The sequence below is a fragment of the Pelodiscus sinensis genome, chromosome 2, assembly GCF_049634645.1.
Source record: "Pelodiscus sinensis isolate JC-2024 chromosome 2, ASM4963464v1, whole genome shotgun sequence".
Lineage (NCBI taxonomy): Eukaryota > Metazoa > Chordata > Testudines > Trionychidae > Pelodiscus > Pelodiscus sinensis.
This window is the reverse complement of record NC_134712.1, coordinates 174929587-174957388: the sequence shown is the minus strand read 5'-3', so window position 1 is coordinate 174957388 and position 27802 is coordinate 174929587. Positions and strand designations below refer to the sequence as shown.

Sequence of the window (27802 nt, the reverse complement as noted above, 5' to 3'; positions counted from 1 at the left end):
AAGTCTGCAAAAGAAATATTGCTAATGAAAAGTCTTGCTAGGCTCAGCAGATCAAAGGCCCATCTGGGAAGAAACACTAAGCCTGCAATATTAATTAAGAAATATAAAAGTAGAATAAACAAACAACACGGAGGCGAGGGAGGAAACGAGAACCACAGGGGTAAGGACAACGCAAGGGACGAGCTTTGGTTCAGCTCACAACAGAACCACGGCGGCCGGGCCGCGCTGCTGCGCTGGGGCAGCGAGAGCAGGGGAGCGGAAGAGAAGCCACAAGCGCCCAGCGCTACATCGCCAGCGGGGGGAGGCGGGGCCCGGCACAGGCAAGGGACAAACGAGTCGGGGCGGGGCTAAGGACAGAGGGAGCAGGAAGATGACGGGGGGGGCGAAGACGGGGTGAGTGGGCGGGGCTAAAGGAGCTGGGAGGGGATGCGCGTGATGGACGTGACGCGGTGAGGTCAGAGTTTGCGCAGATCCCGGAAGTACGGCGGGGGGACGCGAGCAGTTTTCTCAGGGCTGCGGGCGGACGGGCCCACCGCGCGCAGGCAGCAGCAGCAGCAGCAACGAGAACATGGCGACCTTTATCTCCGTGCAGTCGAAGAAGGCCTCGGAGGTGGACCTGGCCAAGCCGCTCTGCAAGTTCATCCAGCAGACCTACCCGGCCGGGGAGGCGCAGGCCGAGCACTGCCGCGCGGCCGAGGAGCTCCACAAGCTGCGCAAGAGCGCGGTCGGCCGCCCGCTCGACAAGCACGAGAGCTCGCTCGAGACGCTGATGAGGTGAGGCGGGACGGGGGCTGAGCGCGCGCGCGGCTCCGCGAGGGGGGGGGGCCCGGCGGCCGGTGCAGGGCCAACAGCCTCGGCAGCCGCCGCGAGCGACGAGGCAGGCGGGGGCGGCAGGGCAGGCGGCCGGGCAACTGGTGGGAAAGTCTGGCTGGGCGGACCCGGCGTCGGTGCTACCCGGTAGGGCGCGTCGCACTCTCTTGGGGGGGGGGGTTCCCGGTTCCCGCCCTTCGCCCCCTTTCCCAGACGGCGTCTCCCGGCTGTCGGGCACGGAGCGCGGGCTTCTACCTGCGAGGAGGTGAGCTGGCGCAGGCTGGGCGTCTCCTGCGTGACACTGGGGCCGTGTCGTGCTGTGCGGCCCCAGCCCTTGTCACTTGACGCTGCAGGCGTCCCATGATCCCCGTGGTCTGAGCGACGCCTCGGGCCGGGGCAGTGAGGTGGCGCCCAGGGGCGTTGCCTGCGCCTCTCTCCGACCGGCTGCTGTCGGTGGTAGCTCCTGAGCTTATTCCCACTGTCCTTTTCCGAGGGCTTGCAGACCCTCGCCCCCATACGTTCTCTGGTGCCATGAGTGGAGCCGTTTTCCTGCCGCAGCCTCTCTCCTCGCTTCTGCCACCTTTTTTGTTTAACTGTTTGTTGCTGCCTGGTGTTTGCACGTTTTCTCCCCTTCCCAAGCAGCTTATATCTTGGAATAGGCAGGGGATCCTCTGCTGTGCTAGGACTCTTGTGCTATAGGCCAGTGGCCCAGGACAAAAAGGAACTTCGCATGGTTGTACTGCTGCTCCAAACCTCCTGCACTGTGCATGGGGCAGCTCCTGTGTCCTAACAGTTGGGGATGCTGTGGACACCACCTGTTCCTTTACCTGTGCTTGGAAAATACAGATCTGGGGGTTGATTACAGGTTTTAACCTGTCTAGTAAGTTCTACTAATTTCCAAATACAATGTATGCTGAGACTTGTAATGTGTCTCATGTGAACTGCTAAATTGAAGAAATGCCTAGAATTGGTTGTTTTATGTGAGTGGTATGAAGCACTTTAAAAAATTGTCAGTGCTGCATTAATAGAACAAAGTCTGTATCAGTATCTCAGTTCAGTATCTCACAAGTATCCCAAATAGGTTGCTGCTTTGACCGCTAGGAGAGCAAGGTATATTATTCAGTTACACAAGGGAAAGTTATTTTAAAAGGAGTCATGAAGAACAGACTTCTGAAATGCAAATTTGACCAACTTTGGGCTTATATTACAAAATTGATCAGCATTCCAAAGTGTTTTGTGTACTTTGTGTTCTGAACCTACACAATGAAAAAAACAGGGTCTTTTCTATTACTGCCTTCACAAGAAGATAAGTTAGACATTCTTTGAAAGTCAGTGCCTTCTTCATGCTGACTTAATAAATGATGAAAGTAACTTAGGTGTACTCACTAAAAGTATATTATACAAATGACAGAATTTGAATGAAGATACAAATTTTTTAGGCCTGGTCTTCACAACAATATTTTCTCTTCAAAAGTTATGTCACTTTATTTAAACCACTGTTGTACACTGTGCTGCTTGTGTCCATGGAGTGCATCCCTACTAACAGCTCTTGTGTTGATACTGTGGATGCTAGCATATAGTTGTGTAAATGATTAACCAATAAGCGTAGGCTGATTACACTTCCTCCTTGCTGCCTTGGTATCAGAGGCAGAAAAGGGGTTTGGAGAAGTGGAAACTGGCTTTTAATCCGGCTCCCCGTGAGCACTGGATCCGGCAGAGCTTCCAGCCCTCCACCCCCATGCTGCTACCTCCGAGAGCTACCCCTGCTGCGGCTCTGCATAGCGGTCCTATCGACTAATCATATAGTCGATACAAATTGTATTGACTTGATGATTAGTTTGATAACTGCAATTAACATGCTTCGTCCCCTACGCCCCCTCTCTTACATATCCTGTGGGTCAGATCTGTATGTAGTGTCACTCCACTAATGAGCTTTGTCTACAAAATTGAAGTGATCCCAAAGATCACACCCAACGGAAGCTTTCCCTGCAAGGCCTATGTACAGTGTATTTCCAGCCGTTATTGCTTACCGCAATTTCTCTTTAAGAAAGCACAATTATTCTTTTGATAAAAGCATTACAGAGAAAACATAATAGAAATTCTTATTTGCTTGCTAAAAGCTTTCCAGAGAGAACACTAATGTGTAATGGGGCCCTCTTAGGCCTAAGTTTCTGCATACCTTCCACAATGCAGGCTTTTTATCCTAAAAGTCCTTTCTTTGTGTGGTGTTGGTCTCTGGAAAACCCAGTTTGAACTAGAGGTGTCATTGTGTAGATGACTACACAATTAACCAGTAAACCTAGGATTATCGGTTCATCTTATAGATGACACACATTTCCCTCCCCCTGCTGCCTTTGTATCATTGCCAGTGGGCCCCCTCAACCCTGTGCTGCTGCCTCTGATAGAGAGGCAGTAGCATGGAGGCTGAGGGGGGAAAAGGCTGGAGCCAATACTCATGGGAAGCCGGCTATCAAGTGGATTCCCCGTGCATGCTGGCTCCCTGGACCTGTACTCCACAGAGTTGCCTTTGTCTGTGGCAGACCGGGCTTGCCGCTGACAGGGACTGCTGTCATCCTGCGCTACTGCTTCTATATCAGAGGCAACAATGTAGGGTAGCAGGCAACTGGTCTGCATGGAGAGCTGGCTTTTAAACTGGCTGCCCTTGCTTACTGGCTCTACCTGCAGCTCAAGGTGGCAGGGGCCTCCTTGGGAGTTGGGCTGGGAGTGCACTGGCTGCTGTCCCCCGCCCCCATGGACTATTGAATAGTTGTGTAACTGCTAAGATTTCTTGTGGTTACACGACTGTTCAATTGCATGATAGCTAGGGTCTCTGGTTCCAACCAGTCCCTAAGGGTTGGTAACTCTCTGGAGGTGCTTAAAGTAAATCACTTTGTAATCACCCTCTTACTATTTTGGTTCCTAGGGAGATCGGTGATAACCACTCTGGGTGATGTGCACAATCCCTGGTTTACAGTGATGTACAATATGGCTTCCAGAGATACTGCATGACATTTCAATATGTCACAAGCACAATCCTGCAGTTTAGCCCTGATGGTTTTTAATAGGCCCAGGTGTGTGTTATTCACTTAACTGCTTACATAAGCTAATTTAAAGGGTGTGAGCCTTCCGCCTGCACTCCCCTTAAAGCAGCCAGTAACTCTAATGGACACACATAATTTGAGATTCTCATTTGTCTGAGAATTTTGTGACTATGTTGGTAACATGTATCATTATTACAAGTGAAATATCTAGGAAGGGAGTGAGATTTTTTTCATACGACTTTGTGCATGTCTGTAGTCAGTGTTTTTATTGTACTGCATTGACTTGGATCAAATGTTTATAAACATCAACATGGAAACAGAAAGATTAATAATTCTTTCAATAGGGACTTTTTTTAAAAGGGCACACCTATTTCAGTCAAACTGGATTTTTTTTAAGTTAAGTAATTAAGTTCAAATTCATTTTATCCCATTTTATAGTTTTCTAACCAAAATCCATAAACCTGGATGCCTCATCATTTCAGGTATTGGCACACTCACTACCAGATTATCCAGCTGTGTGGGCTACCTCCTCAACCCTATATTACTAACACTCCTAGCTATTTCTGAGATACCACTGTCTTCCTGAGGAAATTACAAAACACCGATAACCTTCCTGATAACACCATTCTTGCCACCATGAATGTAGAAACTCTCTTCACCAATATTCCACATGAAGTTGGACTACAAGCGATTAGAAACACTATGCCAGAGGTTACTGCCGCAATCTGGTGGCAGATCTATGTAACTTTGTTCTTACCCACAATTATTTCCGATTTGGGGACAGCTTATGCCTCCAGATCAGCGGTACAGCCATGGGTACCCGCATGGCCCCACAGTACGCTTACATCTTTATGGCTGACTTAGAACAATGTTTCCTCAGCTTCCGTCCCCTATTACTCCTCCTTTACTTATGCTACATGGGTCCAAATGATGAAGTTATCGATGGTCATGAAACACTGGATTAATTCCACAGAGTTTTTAACAACCTACACCCCACTATTAATCTCAGCCTAGACCATTCAACACGAGAGATCCATTTCCTGGACACTGAAGGGGAAATCTCGCTCCCCTGGGGTACAGAGCCCCCAGAAGGGTTCGAGGCTGGAGGTCAAATCAAATCAGTGAGGCAGGAGAGAAACCTAGAAGAGAAAACTTTATGATGCATGCATGCAGGCTGTCACACCAAGAGTGAAGCAGCCCTGACAGACAGATTCAGTGATTCTTTATACAGTATGTTCAGACAGCTCAGTTGTGGATTGTTTTTCTTTAACATATCAAAGTCTCAGCAGAAGCACTCTGAGACTTCTGTTCACCCCAGGAGTGCTAGAAGTAAGTTTTACAGAACAAAGCCATATGAGAATGTGGAGTGGAGAAGTCTACAAGGCAAACTGTGACAAAGATAAGGGTTTACATGACAAATTGTGACAGACTAGGAGTATCCATGAACTTGAGATAGGAGGCATTGTAAGGGTCTTGATTAGAGCTAATTTGATTTCTCTCTGTTACAGGGAGAGAGGCCTGGAAAACTTTTTAACCCTTAGAGCAGTTTTCTTTTAGAAAGTTATGATTTCTGCACAGTCCCCCCTTAGACACAATTGGAGTTATTTGATTTTCCCCACAACACCACAGTACAAATTACTGATGGCAAAATCAATACTACTCTCTACAGCAGTGTTTCCCAATTTTATTTGGCCACGGAACCCTTTTAAACTCAGAAGAATTTCGAGGGACCCCCTGCAGCTTGGCCTAGAATACCCAGGAGAAAATTTGTCGAGCACAAAAAAAAAAAAGCCACCGGACCTCGGCACCATAGCCCCCCCCCAGGAAGACAGTCTCGTATACGGAACTGAAAAAGTAGACCACAAATAAGTAAGGATGATGATAATGAACAAATGCTAAATAAGGTCATGAGATCAACACTTTAAATATGTGCAATTAAACTAAAACAATCATATTTAATGTGTACAAAAAATAAAACTCAAACTAATATGAATTATATTGGCAGTTTTCAATGTGAAGAGTGGTTTTTCTTTTCTTGGCAAATTTTCTGTTCGATTTAATACTAAAAAATTGGATTTGCATATCTGGGGCTGCATGCAGTCAAATTTCTGTATTTTGTTTTCGTTGCTGCATAATTCGAGAACCCAGTTTCATACAAGTGTGGTTGTGTGCTGGTGAAGGGCAACAACTGACGAATTGCACATCTTGATAAAGCTGAATATTCTTGACATAAGCTGCCCCAAAACATAATCAGAGAAACTTCTTTAAATTTTTGTATTAATTGGTCATATGAAGTAATTTCGATTAAGTTTTCATAATATTGCATAGGAAAGCCAGTCAGTTTTTCTGTTATACTTAATAGATTTCAAATCCAATTATTGTTGTCATTTATGGTTTGAAAATACTTCATGATGTTTGTGTATAAATCACAAAGATGATCTGTAATGTCCTGGCCAGGAGGAAAAGTACAGGAGAAAGCTTGGGGCAGAGTGTCTGGCCAGGAGGGGGTCTTCGGGCAGGGTGTCAAGCCTGAAGGGAGGGTAGAGGAGGGGGTCTTGGAGCAGGGTGTCTGGCCAGGAGTGGGGGGACTTGGGGCAGGGTGTCAGAGCGAGCTGGGAATGTGGGCTTTTGGTGGGGGGCGGGGAGTGAGGGGGATATGCGTGCAGGGTCTGGGCATGAGGAGGGGGACTCTTACCTGGCTTGGCACTCTGCTGCAGCAGGGAAAGCCTCCAGGCAGCATGCTCTTGTTCCTCAGGGGAGTGGGGGGAAGGGAGGGAGCTAAGTTCCCCTCTCCCTCCTCCTCCCTCCCCTCCCCCCCCCCCCTTGCCCATGCAGCAGGAAACCCAGCACACCTGCAGCACTAGGTCATGCTTCCTGCTGGCAGGGCAGGGAGTGGGAGGGAGGGAGGGTGTAGCAACCCCGACCTTCCCCACCAGATCAAACTCTGCCACTTCCCCAGCAGGCTGGGGAGGGGCGCAGGGGGGAGAGAGCAGCAGCACATGGGCGGCAGAGCCGGTGCGTGCCCTGGGGCAAGGCGCGGGCGTGGCAGAGCCAGGTTCCATGCAGGCAGCAGTTTAAAAATGCCGAGGTCCGGGAGCGGTTCCTCGGCTCTGGCCACCCCTCCCGGCAGCAGCAGCCACTGTAAAGGCTGCCGCCTGCAAACGAGGGGAAGGAGGCTGCAAGGCACTGGGACAGGGAAGTCCTGCCGAGTGTGGATGGGGCCACGCTGTGGATACAGGTGGGCGGCCAGCCTCAGTGGGTGATGGAGCGCGCCCCCAGAAGCCGGTCCCCACTGGCAAAGCCCCAATGGGAGCTGCCTAAGGGTTCTGCAGGGGACGGGGGAATAGAATTTTTTTCATGGAACCCCGAGTTCCACTTTGCAGAACCCCAGGGTTCAACAGAGCACCATTTGGGAAACACTGTTCTACAGGAAGCCCCACTGACTGCTACACTTACTTGCATACCTCCAGCTTCCATCTAGGACACACTATATGATCCATCGTCTATAGTCAAGCCCTTAGATACAACCGCATCTGCTCCAATCCCACTGACAGAAACCAAAAACTTCAAGATCTCTACCAAGCATTCGTAAAACTCAAAACAGATTGAAAGGGCCAGACAAATACCCAGAAACCAGTTACTTCTAGATAGGCCCAAGAAAATCAACAATTTAACACCACTTGTCATCACCTACAGCTCCCAACTCAAACCTCCCCAATGCATTATCAGTAACCTACAACCTATACTGGAACATAATGCTACACTCCTAGAGGCTTTGGGTGACAGACCTGTACTCTTCTATAGACAACCACCTAACCTCAGGAAGATTCTCACTAACAACCTTAGGGCATACCACATTAAAGCTAACCCTGGAACTTTCCCTTGCAACAAACCCAGTTGCCAGCTTTGTCCACATATTTACTCTGGAGACACCATCGCTGGACCTGACCATGTTAGTTATATGATCAAGGGCTTGTATTCTTGTATGTCCAGCAATGTGATATATGCCATCATGTGCCATCAGAGCCCCTCTGCGGTGTATATTGGACAAACTGGTCAGTCACTTTGCCAAAGAATCATTGCTCACAGATCAAATATCAGAAATCTCCACACATACAAACTTGTCAGCCAACATTTTAATCAAATTGGCCATTCCCTTAAAGACCTGACAACATGTGTCTTAAAGAGACATTAACATCAGATTGGAGAGGGAGACCTCAGAATTTTTATTTATGCTAAAATTCGACATGTTGCCAATGGGCTTTAATCGAGATAATTCTTATACGTTACAAAGACAGTCTCCCCACCCTTTGATATTTGTAGTGACCCGGGTTTAGCCACTTAGTTGACTTTTACAGTAAGCAATTTCCTCCTTACTTGTCATCTCCCCCCCCCCGCCCCGATCTTCTGTTATATGTAGCCGATTTGTCAGTTTGTAATTTTTTTTACTTTTTTCATTGTTTCCCTCTGTTATATGATGGTCATGCCAATTTGCTTTCAGAACACGAACTGAAGAAGTAAGTCTGCCCCACAAAAGCTCATCACCTAGTAAACTATCTTGTTAGTCTTTAAAGTGCTACATGACTGCTCTTTTGTTTTACCAAGATCAGACTAACACGGCTATCTCTGTTACCATTTGTCACTTTGCCTGCTTTATTTCCATACAATCAGAGAAGCCAAACTAAATAAATTCACATCACCCTCTTAAAGTTGTCTAAGCTTAGGCTCTAGGAGCCCATACAAATGAGTATATGTGTGGAATTCCAAAGGAAGTGTAAGGGTCATAAACTGACATTCTCAGCCATTCCCAGAGTGTATTGACTCTTAAGATGAGAGTTGGCTGCCTAATATTAGTTGCCACTTTTAAGGCTATTTAGGAACTATTAAGATATTAATCTACACTAAAGTGACACAGCTATGGTGCTGCAGCTGTGCCACTGTACTGTAGATGCTTCCTACATAGACTTGAAAAGTCCCTTCCATCAATGCAACTAGTCTACCTCTCTGAGAAGTGATAGCTAGAGGAAAGGAAGAATTTTCTTAACAACCAAGTTGAGTCTGCAGCGTGGGTTAAGTTGACCTAATTACTCGACAGAAGTTACAAACTTTTTACAGCCCTGAGTTGATTGCGAATCTGCTGAATTGCACCTACAGGAACTAAAAACCAATACTTAAGTAGGTTTTGTAAATTTTTTTTTTTTTTTTTGGGATCACTTCTGTCAACACCAGTTATGTTCTCTTTCTCCCAGCCATGCACTTGTGAACTATTTTGATTTGAAGATGCTACTGAAGAAAAAGCAGAAGCCATTATTCTGAATTGCTTGATTTAAGTTTTGTCGCCTGCCAAGAGTGAGAAACAGGAAAAAAAATGCTCTTATTTCTCCACTTTCCATTAGTGTAAGGCCATGGTTACCAACCCGTCAATTGCGATTGACTAGTCGATTGGGAGGGCTTGACCAGTCAATCGCAAGGCATTTGGGGTGCCCCCTCTCTCCCAGAAGCCCCATTGCCTATCTCCAGCGACAATGGAGGTAGTGCCGCCTTCCTGCGGAGTAGAAGGAAGTCTGGCAGCTGTGCGCCACTTCTGGGGTTTCAGGAAGTGAGCTGGCTGCTCCCCCTCCTCTAAACAGCCGGCGTGGTACCACAACCCAGGTCTGTGGCGTTCTGGGGACTTCCTGAGCGGGGAGGGAGAGGGAAGGAGTTCTGGGAGGAGGCACGCACTGGGGCCTCCCTCCTTTGTGGGAGGGGGTAGGAATACCAAGAGGAGGTGCATACCAGGGATCCCCTGCCCCCACTGGCACCATGTCCCCTGCCCTAGCACCCTTCCCCAGTACCATGTCCCCTGCTCCCACCAGCACAGTTGGGGCCACATTATTAAGGCTTGGGTGGGTGGGTGCAGGGTGTGTGTTTGGAGGAGTTACTTTTTGCATCTCACTTGTGTGGCCCCAACTGACTTTTCTGTGGGTCTTTTCTGTGGGATTTGAATATACCAAATCCTCTACTTTGATTCATTTATTGGCTAAGTGAAGCTCTGCTCAAGGTGATAACATTTTTGTATTTTGGATGTAATATAACCTTCAAACATGGTATTAAATCAGTTCCTTTGGAAAATGTCAGCATCAGTAGGCAGAACCCTATAGATTGATACAAATTAGGTAAACCAGAAAAGCGGTTTGCACAGCTGTGGCGTGTGATTAGCTGCCAGAGGGACTGGAGAATAAAGGAAGCTTTATTTCTTATTTTCTAATGTCCTGCCTCACCAAACCCTGCTTAGTTGGGAAAGGGAAAGAAGGACTGGGCTTCTCCCTTTTCGTTCAAGGAAAGATGGGTATGCTAGAGGGGAAGGTGAGAGAGGCTCCTTGCTATGAAGGAAGGAGGTGGAGAGTTTTTCAAAGTGCCTAAAGTGGAAGAAAATGGAAGTGTGGCATGCAAGGAGCTTGTGGGAATGATGAGAGGGAAACAAGGAACCATCAGTATGTGCAGTGAGCTCTGTGAATGGAAATGTGTAATGCTCTAGTTTATTTTCATTATTGCCAGCCCCACGGTAGTTCTGTGGGGCCATTAGAGAATTGGGCCCCAGCGTGTTAGGTAGACAGTGTTCAAAGTGCTTGAAATCAGAATAGACCAATGGTTGGTGGTAGAGCATACAAGTTGAGTTAACATTTGCTAACCATTACTTTTCCTTCATTTTTTTAAATTTTAATTGATTTCTCTGTAACATGACCATGAATGTCCAGAGCAGATATGTTTCGCTGTCTGTTACATGGTTATACAATGTACCCTTTGCATAATTATGACTTTCTTCCATTTACCTGTGGGAAGTGGAAAGGAAGAGACCAGTTGTCTGGATCCTTTTACCTTCCATCCACTTCCCTTCCTAGGCCTCCTTTACAGCAGGGATGTAAGTCACTAGCCGATTATCCGGTAAGCAAAAGCAAGCTGCTTACCCCACCCTTCTGCTGCTTTTGTGGGGGATGTTGGTGGTACAGAAGCTGGTGCTGTGGGGAGCCAGCTTAAAAGCTGGCTCTTAATACATTTAAAAGGGAGAGCCACAGTGGGGTTAGCCCCCAATGCCGGAGCTAACCCTCACTGCATCTTCCCGGCTTATCAACTAGTTGATGGAAAATCCATCAACTAGTTGATTATTTGATTAAACAAAATGTAACATCCCTAGTCCACAGTGGTGGCACATACATAGCATGTTCTAGGTACCTCTCCTAGGATGTCTTGGGAGTAATGGTGGAGTTGCATGATTTAGGTGTGGCGCACAACCTTCCTTTTTTCCTCAATGTAAACAAAACCAATATAACTCAATGTGGTGTTTACCTTACCTCTTTTTATCTGTTGCTCTAGATACTACGATCAGCTGTGTTCCATAGAGCCAAAATTTCCGTTTTCTGAAAATCAGGTAAGGTATAAGAGACTAGTATATGGGACAGTTTTTCGTGGAATCCAGGATGTCTTTTTTTTCTTTTTAAATTACTATTTCTTCTACTACTCCTTCCTTTAGGCCTGTGTCTAATCCAGTACATCTCCCAGGAAAGACATTAATCTTTTAGCTTCATTTCCTAATTTCTCTTTCTTTACATGTGGCTGTGGATATGTTTAATCTTGATATATTGAGACTTCACCTCTGGTAACTATCATTGCTCTCATTTTACAGATGCCAAAATGCAGTCTCAAAAAAATGTTGTCCCCTTCCCCCCCATCACTGTGATCTGATCCATCAGGAACAGCTGCACTCAGAGCGTTCTTAAGAAATCACTGTGTTTACTAGTATACCCTCCTCTGCATTTAAATAAACCTTATTTATTTTTAATAAGAGTTGTAAATTACTTCTTTGACCAAAGTGGTAATATAGATCTTTTAGTTCTGTTCGGGTATGTTTATACTACAGCGCTAATTCGAATTAGTTAGTTCGACTTAGCTTACTTCGAATTAACGCATCCAGACTAAAAAACTAGTTCGAATTAGCATTTTGCTAATTCGAACTAGCATGTCCACACAGAGTGGACCCTGAACCGGGGTTAAAGATGGCCGGAAGCAGTGCCGGCAGGGCATCAGATGAGGACTTAGAGCATGGAGCTGCTGCCTCAGGCTAGCCGAGGGCTGTGCTTAAAGGGACCCCGACCCCCACCCCGGGACAGACAGTTCTCAGGGGAACCTCGCTTGCAAAGCAGTCCTGTCTTGGAGTGCCCTGAGCGCCCACACTGGTCACATCACAGCACTCGGCCATCAGACCAGCTGCACTTGCCGCAGGCTGCCATCTGGGGAGCGGGGGCAATTGGGGGGCTGCAGGAGAGCTTCCACCCCCCAGAAGCCCGCAGAGCCAGCCCAGTCCTCCCCATCGGGGGCTCGTACCCCATTCCTCCCTCACCTCCTTCCATTTACCCTTCCCTAGCCCCCCTTCCTGATGTACAAAATAAAGAAAACGTGTGGTCAAAAATAGAATCTCTCTTTATTGAACAAAACTTGGTGAGACTGGGAAAAGGAGGTGGGAGAGGGGAGGGCAACTAAAATGATCAGAGGTTTGGAACAGGTCCCATATGAAGAGAGGCTAAAGAGACTGGGACTTTTCAGTTTAGAAAAGAGGAGACGGAGGGGGGATAGGATAGAGGTCTATAAAAGCATGAGGGGGGTGGAGAGGGTGCATACAGAAAAGTTCTTCATTAGTTCCCATAATAGAAGGACTAGAGGACACCTAAGGAAAGGAATGGGTAGCAGGCTTCAAACTAGTAACAGAAAGTTGTTCTTCACAAAGCAAAGAGTCAACCTGTGGAACTCCTTGATGCAGGAGGCTGTGAAGGCTAGAACTAAAACAGAGTTTAAAGAGAAGTAAGATAAAGTGATGGAGGTTGGGTCCATGGAGTGGTATCAGCCAGGGGGTAGGAGTGGTGTCCCTTCCCAAAGTTTGTGGAAGGCTGGAGAGGGATGGCATGAGACAAATGGCTTGGTGGCTGTCTTCGGTCCATCCCTTCTAGGGTCCCTAGGGTTGGTCGCTGTCGGCAGACAGGCTACTGGGCTAGATAGACCTTTGGTCTGACCCAGTACGGCCATTGTAAGCTCAAGGTTCAGGGTCGGGGGTCTCAGTGGACCATCTTGATTTTCATGCACACCTGCTCCTGGGTGGCCAGGCTGGCAGCTCTCCTGCCCTAGACGGCCACTTTCCTGTGCCTAGTGCGGAGGTCGTGGACAAGGTCCACGATGTCTGCACTAGACCAGGCGGGTGCCCGCCTCTTGCGGTCCCGGGCAAGCTCCCGGGAGCCGCCAGCCTGGTCCCGGGAAGAGGGGGAGGGCTGGGGGGCATCGGGTGGCTGGTTTGAGCCGTGCCAGGTGCAGGGTCTGCTGGCTGGGTGCTGGCAGGCTTGCACCTGGCATGGGCACGGTAGCCAGCCAGTGCCCCTTTAAGGGGTCCGGGGCCAGAGGGGGGCAATAGAGTTTTCCTGGTGTTGGCCAGAGTGGCCACCAGGGAAAGCTGGGGAGGGCTAGCCTCCCACTAGTTCGAATTAACTTTGTAGTGTAGACATACCTTTCAGTATCAGAAGCAAAATGCAGGACAATGTAGCACTTTAAAGACTAACAAGATGGTTTATTAGATGATGAGCTTTCGTGGGCCAGAACCACTTCCTCAGATCAAATAGTGGAAGAAAATAGTCACAACCATATATACCAAAGGATACAATTAAAAAAAATGAACACATATGAAAAGGACAAATCACATTTCAGAACAGAAGGGGGATGCGGGGGGGGGGAGGAAGGTAAGTGTCTGTGAATTGATGATATTAGAGGTGGGGAGAGTGGGATGTTTGTGAGTTAATGGTATTAGAGGTGATAATTGGGGAAGCTATCTTGGTAATGGGTAAGATAGTTTGAGTGTTTGTTCATTCCTTCCCGGTGAGTGTCGAATTTCAACATGAATGACAGTTCAGAGGATTCCCTTTCAAGTGCAGATGTAAAAGGTCTTTGTAGCAGAATGCAGGTGGTTAAGTCATTGAGAGAGTGTCCTTTCTGGTTAAAATGGCAAGAAACTGGTTTTTCTTTGTGATCTTGTCTGATATCTGTTTTGTGGGCATTAATCCTTTGGCGAAGTGTGTCAGATGTTTGTCCAATGTACATAGCAGACGGACACTTTTGGCACATGTGAGCATAAATTATATTTCTGGATGCGCAGGAATGTGTTCTTGATCTTATAACTCACTTGGTTAGGTCCAATAATGGTATCAGCAGAATGAATATGTGGACAAAGCTGGCAACGGGGTTTGTTGCAAGGGAAGGTACCAGGGTTGGTATTAGTGTGGTATGTCCTGTGGTTGTTGGTAAGAATCATCTTGAGGTTAGGTGGTTGTCTATAGGAGACTATGGGTCTGTCTCCCAGAGCCTCTTGGAGTTTGGTATCCTGTTCCAGTATATGCTGTAGTTTATTGATAATGTGTTGGACAGGTTTAAGTTGGGGATTGTAGGTGATGATGACAAGTGGTGTTCTATTGTTGGTTTTCTTGGGTCTGTCTTGAAGTAGATGGTTTCTAGGTATTCGTCTGGCTCTTTCGATTTGCTTTTTTATTTCTCCGGGTGGGTAGTTGAGGTTTATAAATGCTTGGTAGAGATCCTGAAGCTTCTGGTGGGATTAGAGCAGATGCGGTTGTATCGAAGGGCTTGGCTATAGACGATGGATCATGTGGTGTGTTCTGGATGGGAGCTGGAAGCATGTAGGTAACTGTATGAGTCGGTGGGTTTTCTGTAGAGAGTGGTGTCTAATTTTCCATTGTTGATTTGTACTGTGGTGTCCAGGAAGTGGATCTCTCGTGTAGAATGGTCCAGGCTGAGGTTGATGGTGGGGTGTAGGTTGTTGAAATCTCTGTGGAATATCTCCAGTGTTTCTTGGCCATGCGTCCAGATCATAAAGATGTCATCGATGTACCGTAGGTAGAGAAGGGGTGAAAGGGGACGGGAGTTGAGGAAACGTTGTTCTAGTATCAGTCTTTGAGGTCCTTACTCCTGATGCCATTCTGTGTCAAAAAATTAAAATTTTTGTACATAATAGCTTAAAAATCTGCAAATTGTATTTGTGAAATAAAAGTGGAGGCTCCAGCATGGCATTGAGGAGGACAAGCCACTGACTGGGTTCTATATCCTAGGTTGTAGAACCTGGTTTAAAAGTGTACCGACTATGCTTTTGCTGACAGGTCAAACTGGATTCAGGTTCCAGTGGTTCTTCCCAACAGGAGTCTGTGACCAGCCGGCAATAGGGATCCAAAAAATCTTCCTATGATGAAGCATTTTTTATTCGTAACAGAAGGAATAAAATAACATAAGAAAAAAGAACAAGGAGTCCTGTGGCATCTTATGAAATAACAGATTTATTAGGGCATGATCTTTCATGGGTGCAACCCACTTCATCAGATGAATTAAAGTGGAAGTTACAGAAGCAGGGTTGTGTGTGTATATATAAGGAATAATTTCCTTGTGTTAATGAAGCAAAGTAAATCAGGGTGGAATTGGGTCATTCACAGTATTTGATGTGGAGATGTGACTATCTAGAGAAGGGAAATTTTCTTTCTAATGTATTAACCAGTTAAGATTCTTATTGGCAAGGTGATAGGGAACAGCCAGCATGGATTTGTAAAGAACAAATCATGTCAAACCAATCTGATGGCTTTCTTTGATAGGATAAGGAGTCTTGTGGATAAGGGAGAAGTGGTGGATGTAATATATTTAGACTTTAGTATGGCGTTTGATATGGTCTCGCATGATATTCTTATCAATAAACTAGGCAAATATAACTTAGATGGGGCTACTATAAGGTGGGTGCAAAACTGGCTGGATAACTGTACTCAGAGTAGTTACAGGCAGTCCCCGAGTTACGCGGATCCGACTTATGTCGGATCCGCAGTTACGAACGGGGCCCTCCCTCTCCCTGGTCTCCAGCAGACCAGGGAGAGGAAGCAAAGCGGCGGAACACGCGGGCAGCGGACAGCCCAGACACGTCTGGGCTGTCAGCTGGCCGCGTGCTCCGCCGCTTTGCTCTGCTCTGCTCCCCGTCCCCCTGGTCTGTAGACCAGGGGGACGGGGAGCAGAGCAGAGCAAAGCCACGGAGCACGCGGCCAGCTCAGATGCATCTGGGCTGTCAGCTGGCCGCGTGTTCCGCCGCTTTGCTCTGCTCTGCTCCCCGTCCCCCTGGTCTGCAGACCAGGGGGACGGGGAGCAGAGCAAAGCCACGGAGCACGCGGCCAGCTGACAGCCCAGACGTGTCTGGGCTGTCCGCTGCCCGCGTGTTCCGCCGCTTTGCTCCCCGTCCCCCTGGTCTGCAGACCAGGGGGACGGGGAGCAAAGCAGAGCAAAGCCACGGAGCCCGAGGGTAGCAGGATAGCCACGGCGCGTCTGGGCTGTCCCACTGCCCCCGTGCTCCGCGGCTTTGCTCCGGACGCCTGTGGTACAGCAGCTGGGGCGCTGCCAGTTGGTCCCGTAGCCCCGCTCTGGGCGCCACTGGACCAACCCAGCAGCACCCCAGCTGCTCTGCCCCAGGTGTCCCCAAGTCAGCCGCTGCTGAAACTGACCAGTGGCTGACTACAAGAAGCCCCTGCCCCGGGCTTCCTGGAATCAGCTGCTGATCAGTTTCAGCAGCGGCTGAATCTGGACGCCAGTTCTGATTTACATACAGATTCTACTTAAGAACAAACCTACAGTCCCTATCTTGTACGTAACCCGGGGACTGCCTGTATTAATGGTTCACTATCCTGCTGGAAAGGTATAACAAAAGGGGTTCTGCAGGGGTCTGTTTTGGGACCAGCTCTGTTCAATATCTTCATCAACAATTTAGATATTGGTATAGAAAGTACGCTTAAGTTTGCAGACGATACCAAGCTGGGAGGGGTTGCAACTGTTCTGGATGATAGGGTCATAATTCAAAATGATCTGGACAAATTGGAGAAATGGTCTGAGGTAAACAGGATGAAGTTTAATAAAGACAAATGCAAAGTGCTCCACTTAGGAAGGAACAATCAGTTTCATACATACAGAATGGGAAGCGACTGTCTAGGAAGGAGTACGGCAGAAAGGGATCTAGGGGTTATAGTGGATCACAAGCTGAACATGAGTCAGCAGTGTGATGCTGTTGCAAAAAAAAAAAGCAAACATGATTCTGGGATGCATTAACAGTTGTGTTGTGAGCAAGACCCAAGAAGTCATTCTTCCGCTCTACTCTGTGTTGGTTAGGCCTCAGTTGGAGTATTGTGTCCAGTTCTGGGCGCCGCATTTCAAGAAAGATGTGGAGAACTTGGAGAGGGTCCAGAGAAGAACAACAAGAATGATTAAAGGTCCAGAGAACATGACCTGTGAAGGAAGGCTGAAAGAATTGGGTTTGTTTAGTTGAGAAAAGAGAAGATTGAGGGGGGGGACATAATAGCAGTTTTCAGGTATCTAAAAGGGTGTCATAAAGAGGAGGGAGAAAATGTGTTCATTTTGGCCTCTGAGGATAGAACAAGAAGCAATGGGCTTAAACTGCAGCAAGGGAGGTTTAGGTTGGACATTAGGGAAAAAGTTCCTGTCAGGGTAGTCAACACTGCAATAAATTGCCCAGGGAGGTTGTGGAAGCTCCATCTGTGGAGATATTTAAGAGTAGATTAGATAAATGTCTATCAGGGATGGTCTAGACAGGACTGGGACCTGCCACAAGGGCAGGGGACTCGACTCGATGACCTCTCGAGGTCCCTTCCAGACCTAGTATTCTATGATTTTTATGATTCAGTCCCAAGTTGATAGTGTTGTTTTTTGCAAATGAATTCCAGTTCAGCTGTCTCCGTTTTATAGTATTTTGAAATTCTTTTGCAGAAGACTGGCTACTTTAAAATCCATTGCTGAATGTTCAGGGAGGATAAAGTGTTCCCCTACAGGCTTGTGTTGCCATTCTGGATGTCGGATTTGTGCCCATTTATCCTTTGGAATGGAGATTGTCTAGTTTGGCCAATATACACGGGAGAGGGACATTGCTGGCATTTATATTGCATGGCATATATCATGTTAGTGAATGTGCAGGTGTGCGAGCCCATAATGGTGTGGCTTATGTGGGTAGGTCCTGTGATGATGTTGCTTGTCTAGATATGTGGACAGAGTTGGCAACGGGGTTTGTTGCAGGGGTCGGTTCATGGATAAGTTGTTGAAGGGTGTATTGTCTTGCTGCTGGTGAGTATTGGCTTCAGATTGGGGGGCTGTCTATAGGAGAGGATTTGCTTGTGTTGCAAGGTGTGAGAATGAGGGATCGTTTTCCAGGATTGGTTGTAGATTGTGAATGATGCGTTGGAGGGGTTTTTAGTTGTACTATAGGTGGTAACCAATTGTGTTCTGTTGTTTACCATGTTGACCCTGTCCTGAAGTGGGTGACTTCTGTGTACTTGTCTGGCTCTGTCAGTCTGTTTCTTCATTTCCCTGGATGGGTATTAAAGGTTTAAGAATGCCTGATAAAGATCCTGTAAGTGTTTGTCTTGGTCTGTGGTATTGGAGCAAATGCAGTTGTATCTTAGGGTTTGGCTGTAGACAATGGATTGTGTAATGTGTCCTGAATGGAAGCTAAAGGCATGTAGGTAAGAATAGCAGTCAGTAGGTTTCCAGTATCAGGTGGTGGTTGTGACAGTTATTTATTTGTACTGTAGTGTCCAGAAGTGGATCTCTTGTGTGGATTGTTCCAGGCCGAGGTTGATAGTGGAGTGGAGATTGTTGAAATCCCGGTGGAATTCTTCGAGGGTTTCCTTCCCGTGGGTCCATGTTATAATATCATCAATGTAGCATAATTAGAGGAGGGATGATAGGCGCCAGGAGCTGAAGAAACATTGTTCTAGGTCAGACATGAAAACATTGGCATACTGTGGGCTGTTTGAGTTCCCATAGCAGTGCCTCTGACTTGAGATAAATTGTCCCCTAATCAAAAATGGTTGTGGGTGAGGACAAAGTCACATAGCGTTGCCACCAGGTGTGCTGTGGCATCATCAGGGATATTGGTGTAGAGAGTTTCTACATCCATGATGGCCAGGATGGTGTTTTCAGGAAGATTACTGATTCACTGAAGTTTCCTTGGGAAGTCAGTGCTGTCTCAAAGCTAGCTAGGAGTGCTGGTTGCATAGGATATGAGGAGAGATTCCACATAACTGAATAACTCTTTTATAAGGGGCCCAATGCCTGAGATGATGGGGAGCCCAGAATTTCCAGGTTTATGGATCTTGGGTAGCAGATAATATGGTTATCAAATCTACACAAACGTACTATTCCAGAGAGTTTCTTGAGCTGATGGTGTAGTTTCTTTTCCTATTCCTCAGTGGAATCAGAGGAAGTAGGCTGTAGAATATGGTGATGGAGAGTTGCCTGGTAATCTCCTGTTTATAATTTGACTTATTCATGATAACAGAAGGTAGAGACAGGTAACTCAAAGTCCTAGGCATGCTTAGTTTGCCTCAGACCTCTATCCTTTGGGTGTCTGTATTTGTCTGCTAACTTCCTCTTGCCCTGTTGTTGAGACGGGGAGGGGAAGTAGTTCTTATTTTCTTTACTCGTGCTTGTATCTGCTTGGCAAAACCAGTTTAACTACAGCAGAGTTTTAGAAGTGGAAGTTCAAAGTGAATGGCTTTGTATGGCTTTGTATTGTCTTTGAAACGTTTGCTAAAAGGTGTGTATCAAGATCCACACGTACACAGGAAGTAATGTGGATTTCCTAACAATCCTCCTGTTGAATTAGCTCAGCATATGAAAGCTGTAAGAAGCACAACAGTCTATGCAAGAAATGATTTTCATAGATTTGAAGGTGCTCTGCAATAACTTATCATAGTTCTTCTTCCTCTCCTCCAAAAATGTCAGTGTACTTGACTTTGGAGAACGGTTAAATTTCTCTGTAACTTTGGAAGTTTCTCACTTTGGCACATTATTCAGAGAAGGAGGTTCTTCCCTGTCATCCACTGGTATAATTATTTTGTGTAATCTCAGTAGGAAAGTTGAGTAGGAAAATTTATAAGTGAAACTTAAGACTAGTCTTAAGGCTCATAGGGTTTATGTAATATTAAAGCATTATAATGTTTAACAGTGTTTAATTAGAATATAACAGGTAAAACTGTGCTGGATACCTTTTAAAAAGTAGTCTTTCTAAAATTATATGCAGAGCCTTATCCTTCTTTTCTTTCAGATCTGTGTGACCTTCACATGGAAAGATGCCTTTGATAAAGGGTCGCTTTTTGGAGGATCTGTCAAACTTGGTATGCAATTCTTAACAAAATAAAATGCAAGTAATTTTTCTAATGCTGAATTTTTAAAATATTGTTGATGGCCTGGTTTTTCATGATGGCTGTTTCAGTGAATCCAGGCACAAGAATTTCCCTTGAAAATTTATCCTTTTGGAGCTATGCAACCAGTGGGTGTTGCAGCAATGCAGGAGAACCTTTTCAAAACTAGTCAGCTTTTATTAGTCAATTGGAATATAGTGGGGTTTTTTTTGGTTGGTTTTTTTTAATGAAAAAGCAAGGCTTGCACATGTTACCATGTTGGCAGAACTGCCTCCCTCTTTGGTTCATGCTATCCAGAATTGTCCCTGTACTGGGTAGCAGAATACTGATTATAGCTCCTGACACATCGGTTCTTTGTTTCAAGCGCTTCCCTTGGTGTTTTCATATGTTCTGCTAGCTAAGGAAGTCATTGAAAGTTGTCTGGTGATTGGTCTTTTGCATTTTCTTCAAGGTAATTCAATATGTTGGCACTTCTTGGAGGCCTATTCTTACCAGCGCAGATATATACACGATCATCGCCCATCTCTTACTCCCCTGTCCTAGAGAAGAATTTAAATTCTTCAGTTTTAATAGGCCATAATACAAAAGTGAGTGGGCAAACAAAGGCCAACATTTTTTTGTATAAGAGACCAACATTTCCTACAGTTGGCAGAACATGCAGTCACTGTGTTCAGCTGGATGAATAAGACTTACTTCCCTCTCTCCTCCACTGTTACTTTTAATTTCTTATTGACATTCAACAGATGCCTTTATTGCAGTTTTGCTCACTGTTGGGTATCCTGGTGGGCCATCCCTCACCAGTTAAAGGAAAGGAAACATTAAAATTTCTGTGTAACTACTAGAAGAGAAGGGAAGAAAGGACCAGTTTACTCTATCCTTCAACTGTATTGCCTCTTTTAAACGTGTCACCTTGGACCTTTCTTTGCACCTTTCTCTCTTTCCTTCTGTCTGTTTCCTATACAATGCTCTGTGTGGGAAAAGGAAAGTCATTTTTAGAGCAGAGCATAGTGCAGTGCAAAGGGTGGGGAAAAGCACTTCCAGCAGCAGTGAAGTCACTGTGTGTCACTTAATGGCAACTGCATATGACTGATAACTTCGTCAAGGCTATTAATGGGCTCGGCTGCTTGATATTCAGAGTCAGGTTTTCCCAATATGTGGGTTAGGTACATCTTATTGGGCTGTGAAGAAAGGGCTGCTGGGGATTGAACAGGCCTCACAGTTCTCCATATGAAAGGTTTAGTTTAAATAAGAAAGGGTATGTCTAGACTACATGCCTCTGGCGACAGAGGCATGTAGATTAGGCTACCTGGCATAGGAAAATGAAGCGGCCATTTAAATAATCGCCGCTTCATTTAAATTAAAATGGCTGCCGCGCTGAGCCCATCAGCTGTTTGTCGACTCAGCGCGCTAGTCTGGATGCTCCACGGTCAACGTCAAAGGCATTTGTCGACCGCCCCGGTAACCCTCATCCCACGAGGCATAACAGGGCGGTCGACAAATGCCTTTGACATTGACCGCGGAGCGTCCAGACTAGCGTGCTGAGTCGACAAACAGCTGATGGGCTCAGCGCGGCAGCCATTTTAATTTAAATGAAGCGGCGATTATTTAAATGGCCGCTTCATTTTCCTATGCCAGGTAGCCTAATCTACATGCCTCTGTCGCCAGAGGCATGTAGTCTAGACATACCCCAAGTGTCTACCCTGCAGCTAGGAGGTGCAATACCCATCTTCGATGGATAGACTCATAAGAACAGCCATGCTGAGCTAGACCAATGATCCATCTAGTATAGTATCTTGTCTCTGACAGTGACCAGTGCCAGATACTTCTGAGGAAATGAATGTAACAAGGCAATTTTTAGTGGTCTGTCCTGTTATCCAGTCCCAGCCACTGATAGTTGGAGGTTAGGATTATCTGGGACATGGTGTCCCTTCACGCTAGCAAAAGGCAGCATAGATGTTCTGGCACAGACAGCATCTCAAGCTAGCTGTCCAAGTACAAGACCAATAACCTTCTGGGTGTGAGATCAGGTGGCCAGTCCAAGCTGCTGCTTGTGCTGCACTGTCCACACTGCCATTTTTATTACTTTAGCTCAAGCAAGGCTAGCACAAATAAGTCACACTGTGCTGAGTGGCATCCTCGCTGCAATGTAGACTTACCCTAAACCTCTAGCTCTTATGGTTGCAGAAGGAATCTTGGCAACATGGAACCAATTTAACAAATGCAGAGTTCTGCCAGAATTTAGAGATTGTAAAATAATGGCTCTCAGGTTGGAAATGCTCCATTCAATTCTGTAGATGCTAACTTAAATGTCGATGATGATCATGTTAAATGGCTATTTCATTGATTGTTTATCTGTGTGTTCTACTTAAATCTGTTCTTAAGGAGTTGCTCACTTTGAGTAAGCTTTTAACAATAATGTATGCTGGAACTGAAGATTTGCAGCTTCCTTTTCCTAATGTGGGGCTTATCTTTCAAAAGTTTGGGAAGTGCTGTGCTAGATGCAAGATTTTGTCCTCTCCAGATTACAAAAAAAAGAAGAGTCCTTGTTTGTGTTCTTTAATATGCAAGACCAGTGTAAGCTGGGTGCTGTAAACTTGCTACAGCTGCTTCCTAGGAGTGCAGAATGCTAAAGCTTATTTTCTTTACAAAATGTTCACTCTGGCTTTTTTGGTTTCAGCTCTGGCAAGTTTGGGATATGAGAAGACCTGCGTTTTGTTCAACTGTGGAGCATTAGCTAGTCAGATTGCATCGGAGCAGAATCTGGATAATGATGAAGGCTTGAAAACTGCTGCTAAACATTATCAGGTACGATAGTCTCTGTATTGAATAAGAAAACATTTAAACTATTGATAAAACTAAAAATTTCCAGTTGGGGAGGGGGGGGAGACAACCTCTCATTACTGAAACGCTTTAAACTGTCTTCTGATTGAACACTGCAGCTTGGCCAAACTCAGAACACTCCAAATAAACCTCTTCTCTTTTAACCTGTAAACATGACCTCTCCACTCATGGTTCCTGTTTTTCATTTAAGTGGAAATGTTAAGTACAGGTACTCCCCTAGTTACAAACATCCCACCTATAAACATCTGCACATATAAACAAAAGCTCACCTGCAACCTCAGAAGAGCAGGCAAGAGGCACTGGTGGTAGTGAGCAGCGCAAGTGTTGGCTAGAGGCTCCTGGGGAGTGAGGGGCAGTTGCACAACCAGCCATTTGAGAGAAGCGCCGCAACCAGCCATTAGAGAGAATACTGGCTTCGCTGGCTGTGATAAGGAACAGTGGGATAGTAAAAGATATTTTCATGGACTAAAGGAGCAGAAAGTGCCAAAATGCAGCTGGTGGCTGAGGAGATGCAGCACTTTTAAAGAATATTTTCATAAAAGTAAAAAAACAAATTCTCAAAACCACAATAGTAGATTCAAAGTTCTGGATGTAGTATTGAATTAAACCCTGTTACAATGCCCAGATTTTTTGGGGCTCCTAATTCTGGAGAGGGAGGATGTGACTGATTCAAGTTGAAGATTGTGAAGAACTTATTACTAAGGACATAGTTATTACAGTTCAGCGACTTTGGCAAACCCAGATAGTTTGCCATCTATTTAGGATTCTCGCAGAACCTGCAAATACAACTTTGTTCAATAAGTCATACACAAAGTCCCCATTTACAAGTGGGCTGTATTCCAAAAGTTAGTTTGTAACTCAGCTGTTTGGAACTCAGAACACATTTTCCCAAAGAAACAATGTTATAAATGATAGGTGGTTTGTAGGCTAGCCCACAAAAGTCTATTTAATCCATAATGTAGCTGACACTCTCCCTCACCTGCAGGCTCTGTGCCAGGTCCTGCGATCAGCCCCATCCCCTGGGCAGCTCCCTGTTTGCACTGGCTCTGGGCAGCCACTTGCCCCCATGTGTAACTGTTGACATTTTCAGTTGTTATACAATAACTTAATTGCATTTTAACATCCCTAATAAGAATACAGTAATCAGTATTTCAAAAGAGTTGAGTTCAAAGTTTATTTTTTAGCTGGCTCAGGCTTTAGCTATGGTACTATCAGGGCCCCATTAGTGTAAACAGACACTTCCTGTTACAAAGAATATGTCCTCTAAGAAGATAGCACAGCTCTAAGGGAGGAAGAAGGAAGAGATGCAGAGAGATGATGACATGATTTGTCCACAGTCATTCAGCAGGTGGCTGGCCAATTTGGGGATAGAACTCCAATATCTGTAATTCACTGATTGAGAAGTGCCTTCGCTAATTTTCATGAGGAATAATTAAGTATCATGAGAGAGGTGGTAGTTGATTTGGAAGTTTGTCTATAAATTCTAAAGGATTTTAATGTTGGAAAGCAGGTTAGTTATTTAACACTCCAGTTTTTCATAGCTGTATCATCAATACAAGAAAAATATCATTTAAACTGCATTTCTAAATTTTGTACTTAAGATATTTATAATGTGGAAAGCATAGGTAACTTCTAAATCATGTAAAGGGTACACCAGTTTCTCTAGATGTGCACATAGTGTGGTTTATGTACATACTTGAAAAGGTATACACTGTTTTGCCAATCTTTTCTTAAAAATACCCCTTGTACTGAAATTGGTCTGTCTGTCTCTAATGAATGTTGTAAATAGTTAACAGATAATTGAATCCTCTTGGCAACAAAAATATGCAGCCACTTCAGTTTGTCTATTATCATGATTATGGATAACACATCCTTCTTGGTCTTAAATGATTCTCTGAATAAGAGTTTGAAAAACTGAGAAAAATCTGTTTACCTAGTTTAACTTTATTTGTATTTTGAAACTCTGCTTCCCAGAGTACTGTTAATGGATTAGGTCTTTTACAAATATCAATTTCCATGCTTCCTTCCCTGCCTCTTCAATATTTACATGCATCTATCTTAATGTACCACCTCATTTCCTTTCTGGTGGTAGCCCTCCAGATATTTTTCAGTCATGGTTTATTATACCATGCTACAGAAATGTACATTCAATTGTGTACAACTGCAGGGGACCCTTGGCTTTTAGTGCTTATTTCAGATATCTCTAGCATTGATGTAAGGCCTCTTTAATTCAGTGTTGTTAATTTCATTTAGAAATGTTGACATTGTAGTGTCAGAACAGACCAGTGATCCAGTTACACCAGTATCATGTTGGAACATGACCAGATGTGTCAGAGGAATTTATTGTCCACAGACTGCCTATAACTATGGAATACAGTACCATGACAACACATTTTTATTTTATGGCTAGTGTTTCCTGTAAGTTGATCACTTAGGCAGTCACTCTGGAGAGATTGAAATGCTACCCAGCTGATTGGCAGACGTCCCACAGCCAGAAACATGTGTTTCTACTGCTTCTGACCTACTCCTGGAGGTTTAATTACCCTTATATTAGCTAGTATGCAATGCTCTTAATGTAATTCATATTAATCCTAATTTTCCTCTTCATTTGACTTAGGCCTGATCTTCACTACAGCATTAGGTTGACATAAGGTAGTTTACGTTGTCCTAATTATGGCAGTGTACACACTGCAGCCTTGATCCTGCTGATAGAAGTGTCCTACTACACTGACATTACTACACTGACATCATAACTCCATCTTCATGAGAGGCTTATGTCTGTGTAGGTAGGATGATGCAGTGTGGTTTTTTTTTTTTTAAAGATATTGCATTACTTACATCTATTGGCTGTCTCATTCTAGTCACTTTCATGGCTGCCACCCAGGCTCTTGGCTTCCTGGTCCCTGTTGGGTACACCTTTACTCCCAGTGAGGAGTAGGGAGTTGAGAGCCCAGGGTGGTCCCTGGTTTCTTGGTGGGGAAATCGGTGCACAATGTCCAGTTGGCTTCCCCATTCCCAGTTGGTAACCAAGAAGCCCGTTGCCTCTGCTCCATTGCTGGTGGTAAGCTTAGCAGCTGGTGGGGAGCTGCCTGAGAAGCTGAGGCCTACCTCTCTGCCCCTTGTAAGCTGGAGGAAGTGCTCCTAGGAGGGCTGTGTGCCATTGGCAAGACATTGTGGACATGAACTGTAAGTCAACCTAACATAGGTCAGTTTATATTTATAATGTAGACATGCCTTCTGAGTACATATCTTCCATATTTATATAACCTTCATAGTTTGGTTTATAGCTTCTCAGGAAGCCTTGGTCAGCTGTTTTAGTAAAAGTGGGATCTCAAGTCTTATGAAGCTGATATTCTAGAATTGGTTCTTTCTGGTCTCCGTGTTGCTGTTGACTATAAAAGTACACTTGTTTCTCAGACATCTGTTTGTGTTGTACCTTTTCGATGAGCAAAAGTTTGTTTTAAATACATGAAAAATAATGTATTTTTGTTTTGGTTCAGTTTGCTAGTGGTGCCTTCCAACACATTAAAGACACAGTCTTGTCTGCATTGAGTAGAGAGCCTACTGTGGACATCTCTCCAGATACAGTTGGAACCCTTAGTCTTATTATGTTGGCTCAAGCTCAAGAGGTGTTCTTCTTAAAAGCGACAAGAGGTATAACTTTTACATTTTATGAATGTACCTTTAAGTGCTCTTCACAACTTCCACAAACGTTTTGATTTTGACTTATAGAAACGAAGTCTAGTATCATGCGAGCCTTTCAGGACTGCCTCACTCATCTATCAACTGTTCTTATCACCATAAAAGAAATACTGGTTGTGTGTGAATAGAGAATTTTATTACCGTTAACTCTTTTCCCATGTCATAGTAAATATCAGCTGTCAGGTTGTGACTTGATGTTGAGGAGTGAGATGTGCCACTTCATCATCCCTATCAGGACTGAACATTCTGTGTGAAAAGTGTGACCTTGTTCATTTGAGAAATCTAACCCAGGTCTTGCATGTGGCACGGAGCACTATTTATTAGACGATTTGAACTCTCATTTTGACTTTAATTTTCCTTGATAAAATACCTTCCCTTTACAGCAGGAGTGGGGAAACTTTTTTGGGTTGGGGAGCTGCTGACTCACAGAAAAATCAGTCTTGGGTTGCACAAGTGAGAAGTGGGGAGGCTGAAGTGCCAGCATGGGCTCCCCAATGCTAGGCGGGAGGGGCCCTGAGCCTCAGGTTCTCATCCCCCGTTTTACGGGAATGACACTGCAGCATTGAACTAGCTTTTGTTTTTTTTAATTGAATATTGCAGAGAAGCTTAATTAAAGGAAAAAAACTAATAACAGTATTGCTACTCTTATGACCACTGACAGCATAACCTAGGGCAGGGGTGGGCAATATTTTTTGGTGGGGGGCCACTTGAAGATTTTGGTAAGTGCGACCCTTGACCACTTTTCTGTGGAGGGGGTGCGGGGTCAAGGTTGGGTGCAGGAAGGCGCATGGGGTAAGGGACCGGGGTGCAGGAGAGGGTGTGGGGTCTGAGCGGGTTGTTTGGGTAGAAGAGGGGGTTGTGACCTGGATCAGGGGATTGGGATGTAGGATCAGGGAGAGAGTGTGGGGGCAGGAGAGGATTCTGGCTTGAGGGAAGGGTTTTGGAGGGGGTACAGGTCTGGAAGAGAATTGTGATCTGGGACAGGGGAGCACAGCAGGTTTGGATGGTGACCTGGGGGAGGGAGTAGGGGTACAGGAGGGGCTGGGGTGCCAGAGGCAGGGGCTGGCTGGGAGGAGTTTACCTTGGTGCTTCCTAGAGTAAGCTGCAGTACCCCCGAGCCAGGCTGGGCTCCCTGTCTGCTGCAGCCCC

The 27802-nt window shown here is 45.5% G+C and overlaps 1 protein-coding gene across 2 annotated transcripts in view; it reads left to right on the top strand.

Annotated features, from left to right (window-relative positions):
• Positions 1 to 456: 456 nt before the first annotated feature.
• The window catches only part of PDCD6IP (programmed cell death 6 interacting protein), a 57816-nt gene continuing 30470 nt past the window's right edge, over positions 457 to 27802 (top strand). For both annotated transcript variants that reach the window (XM_075921809.1, XM_075921808.1), the window contains exons 1-5: positions 457 to 774; positions 11205 to 11259; positions 20014 to 20083; positions 22788 to 22915; positions 26452 to 26605. In XM_075921809.1, coding sequence (XP_075777924.1) covers positions 569 to 774; positions 11205 to 11259; positions 20014 to 20083; positions 22788 to 22915; positions 26452 to 26605 — 613 coding nt within the window. In that variant the 5' untranslated portion in view covers positions 457 to 568. The remainder of the gene's footprint in view (positions 775 to 11204; positions 11260 to 20013; positions 20084 to 22787; positions 22916 to 26451; positions 26606 to 27802) is intronic.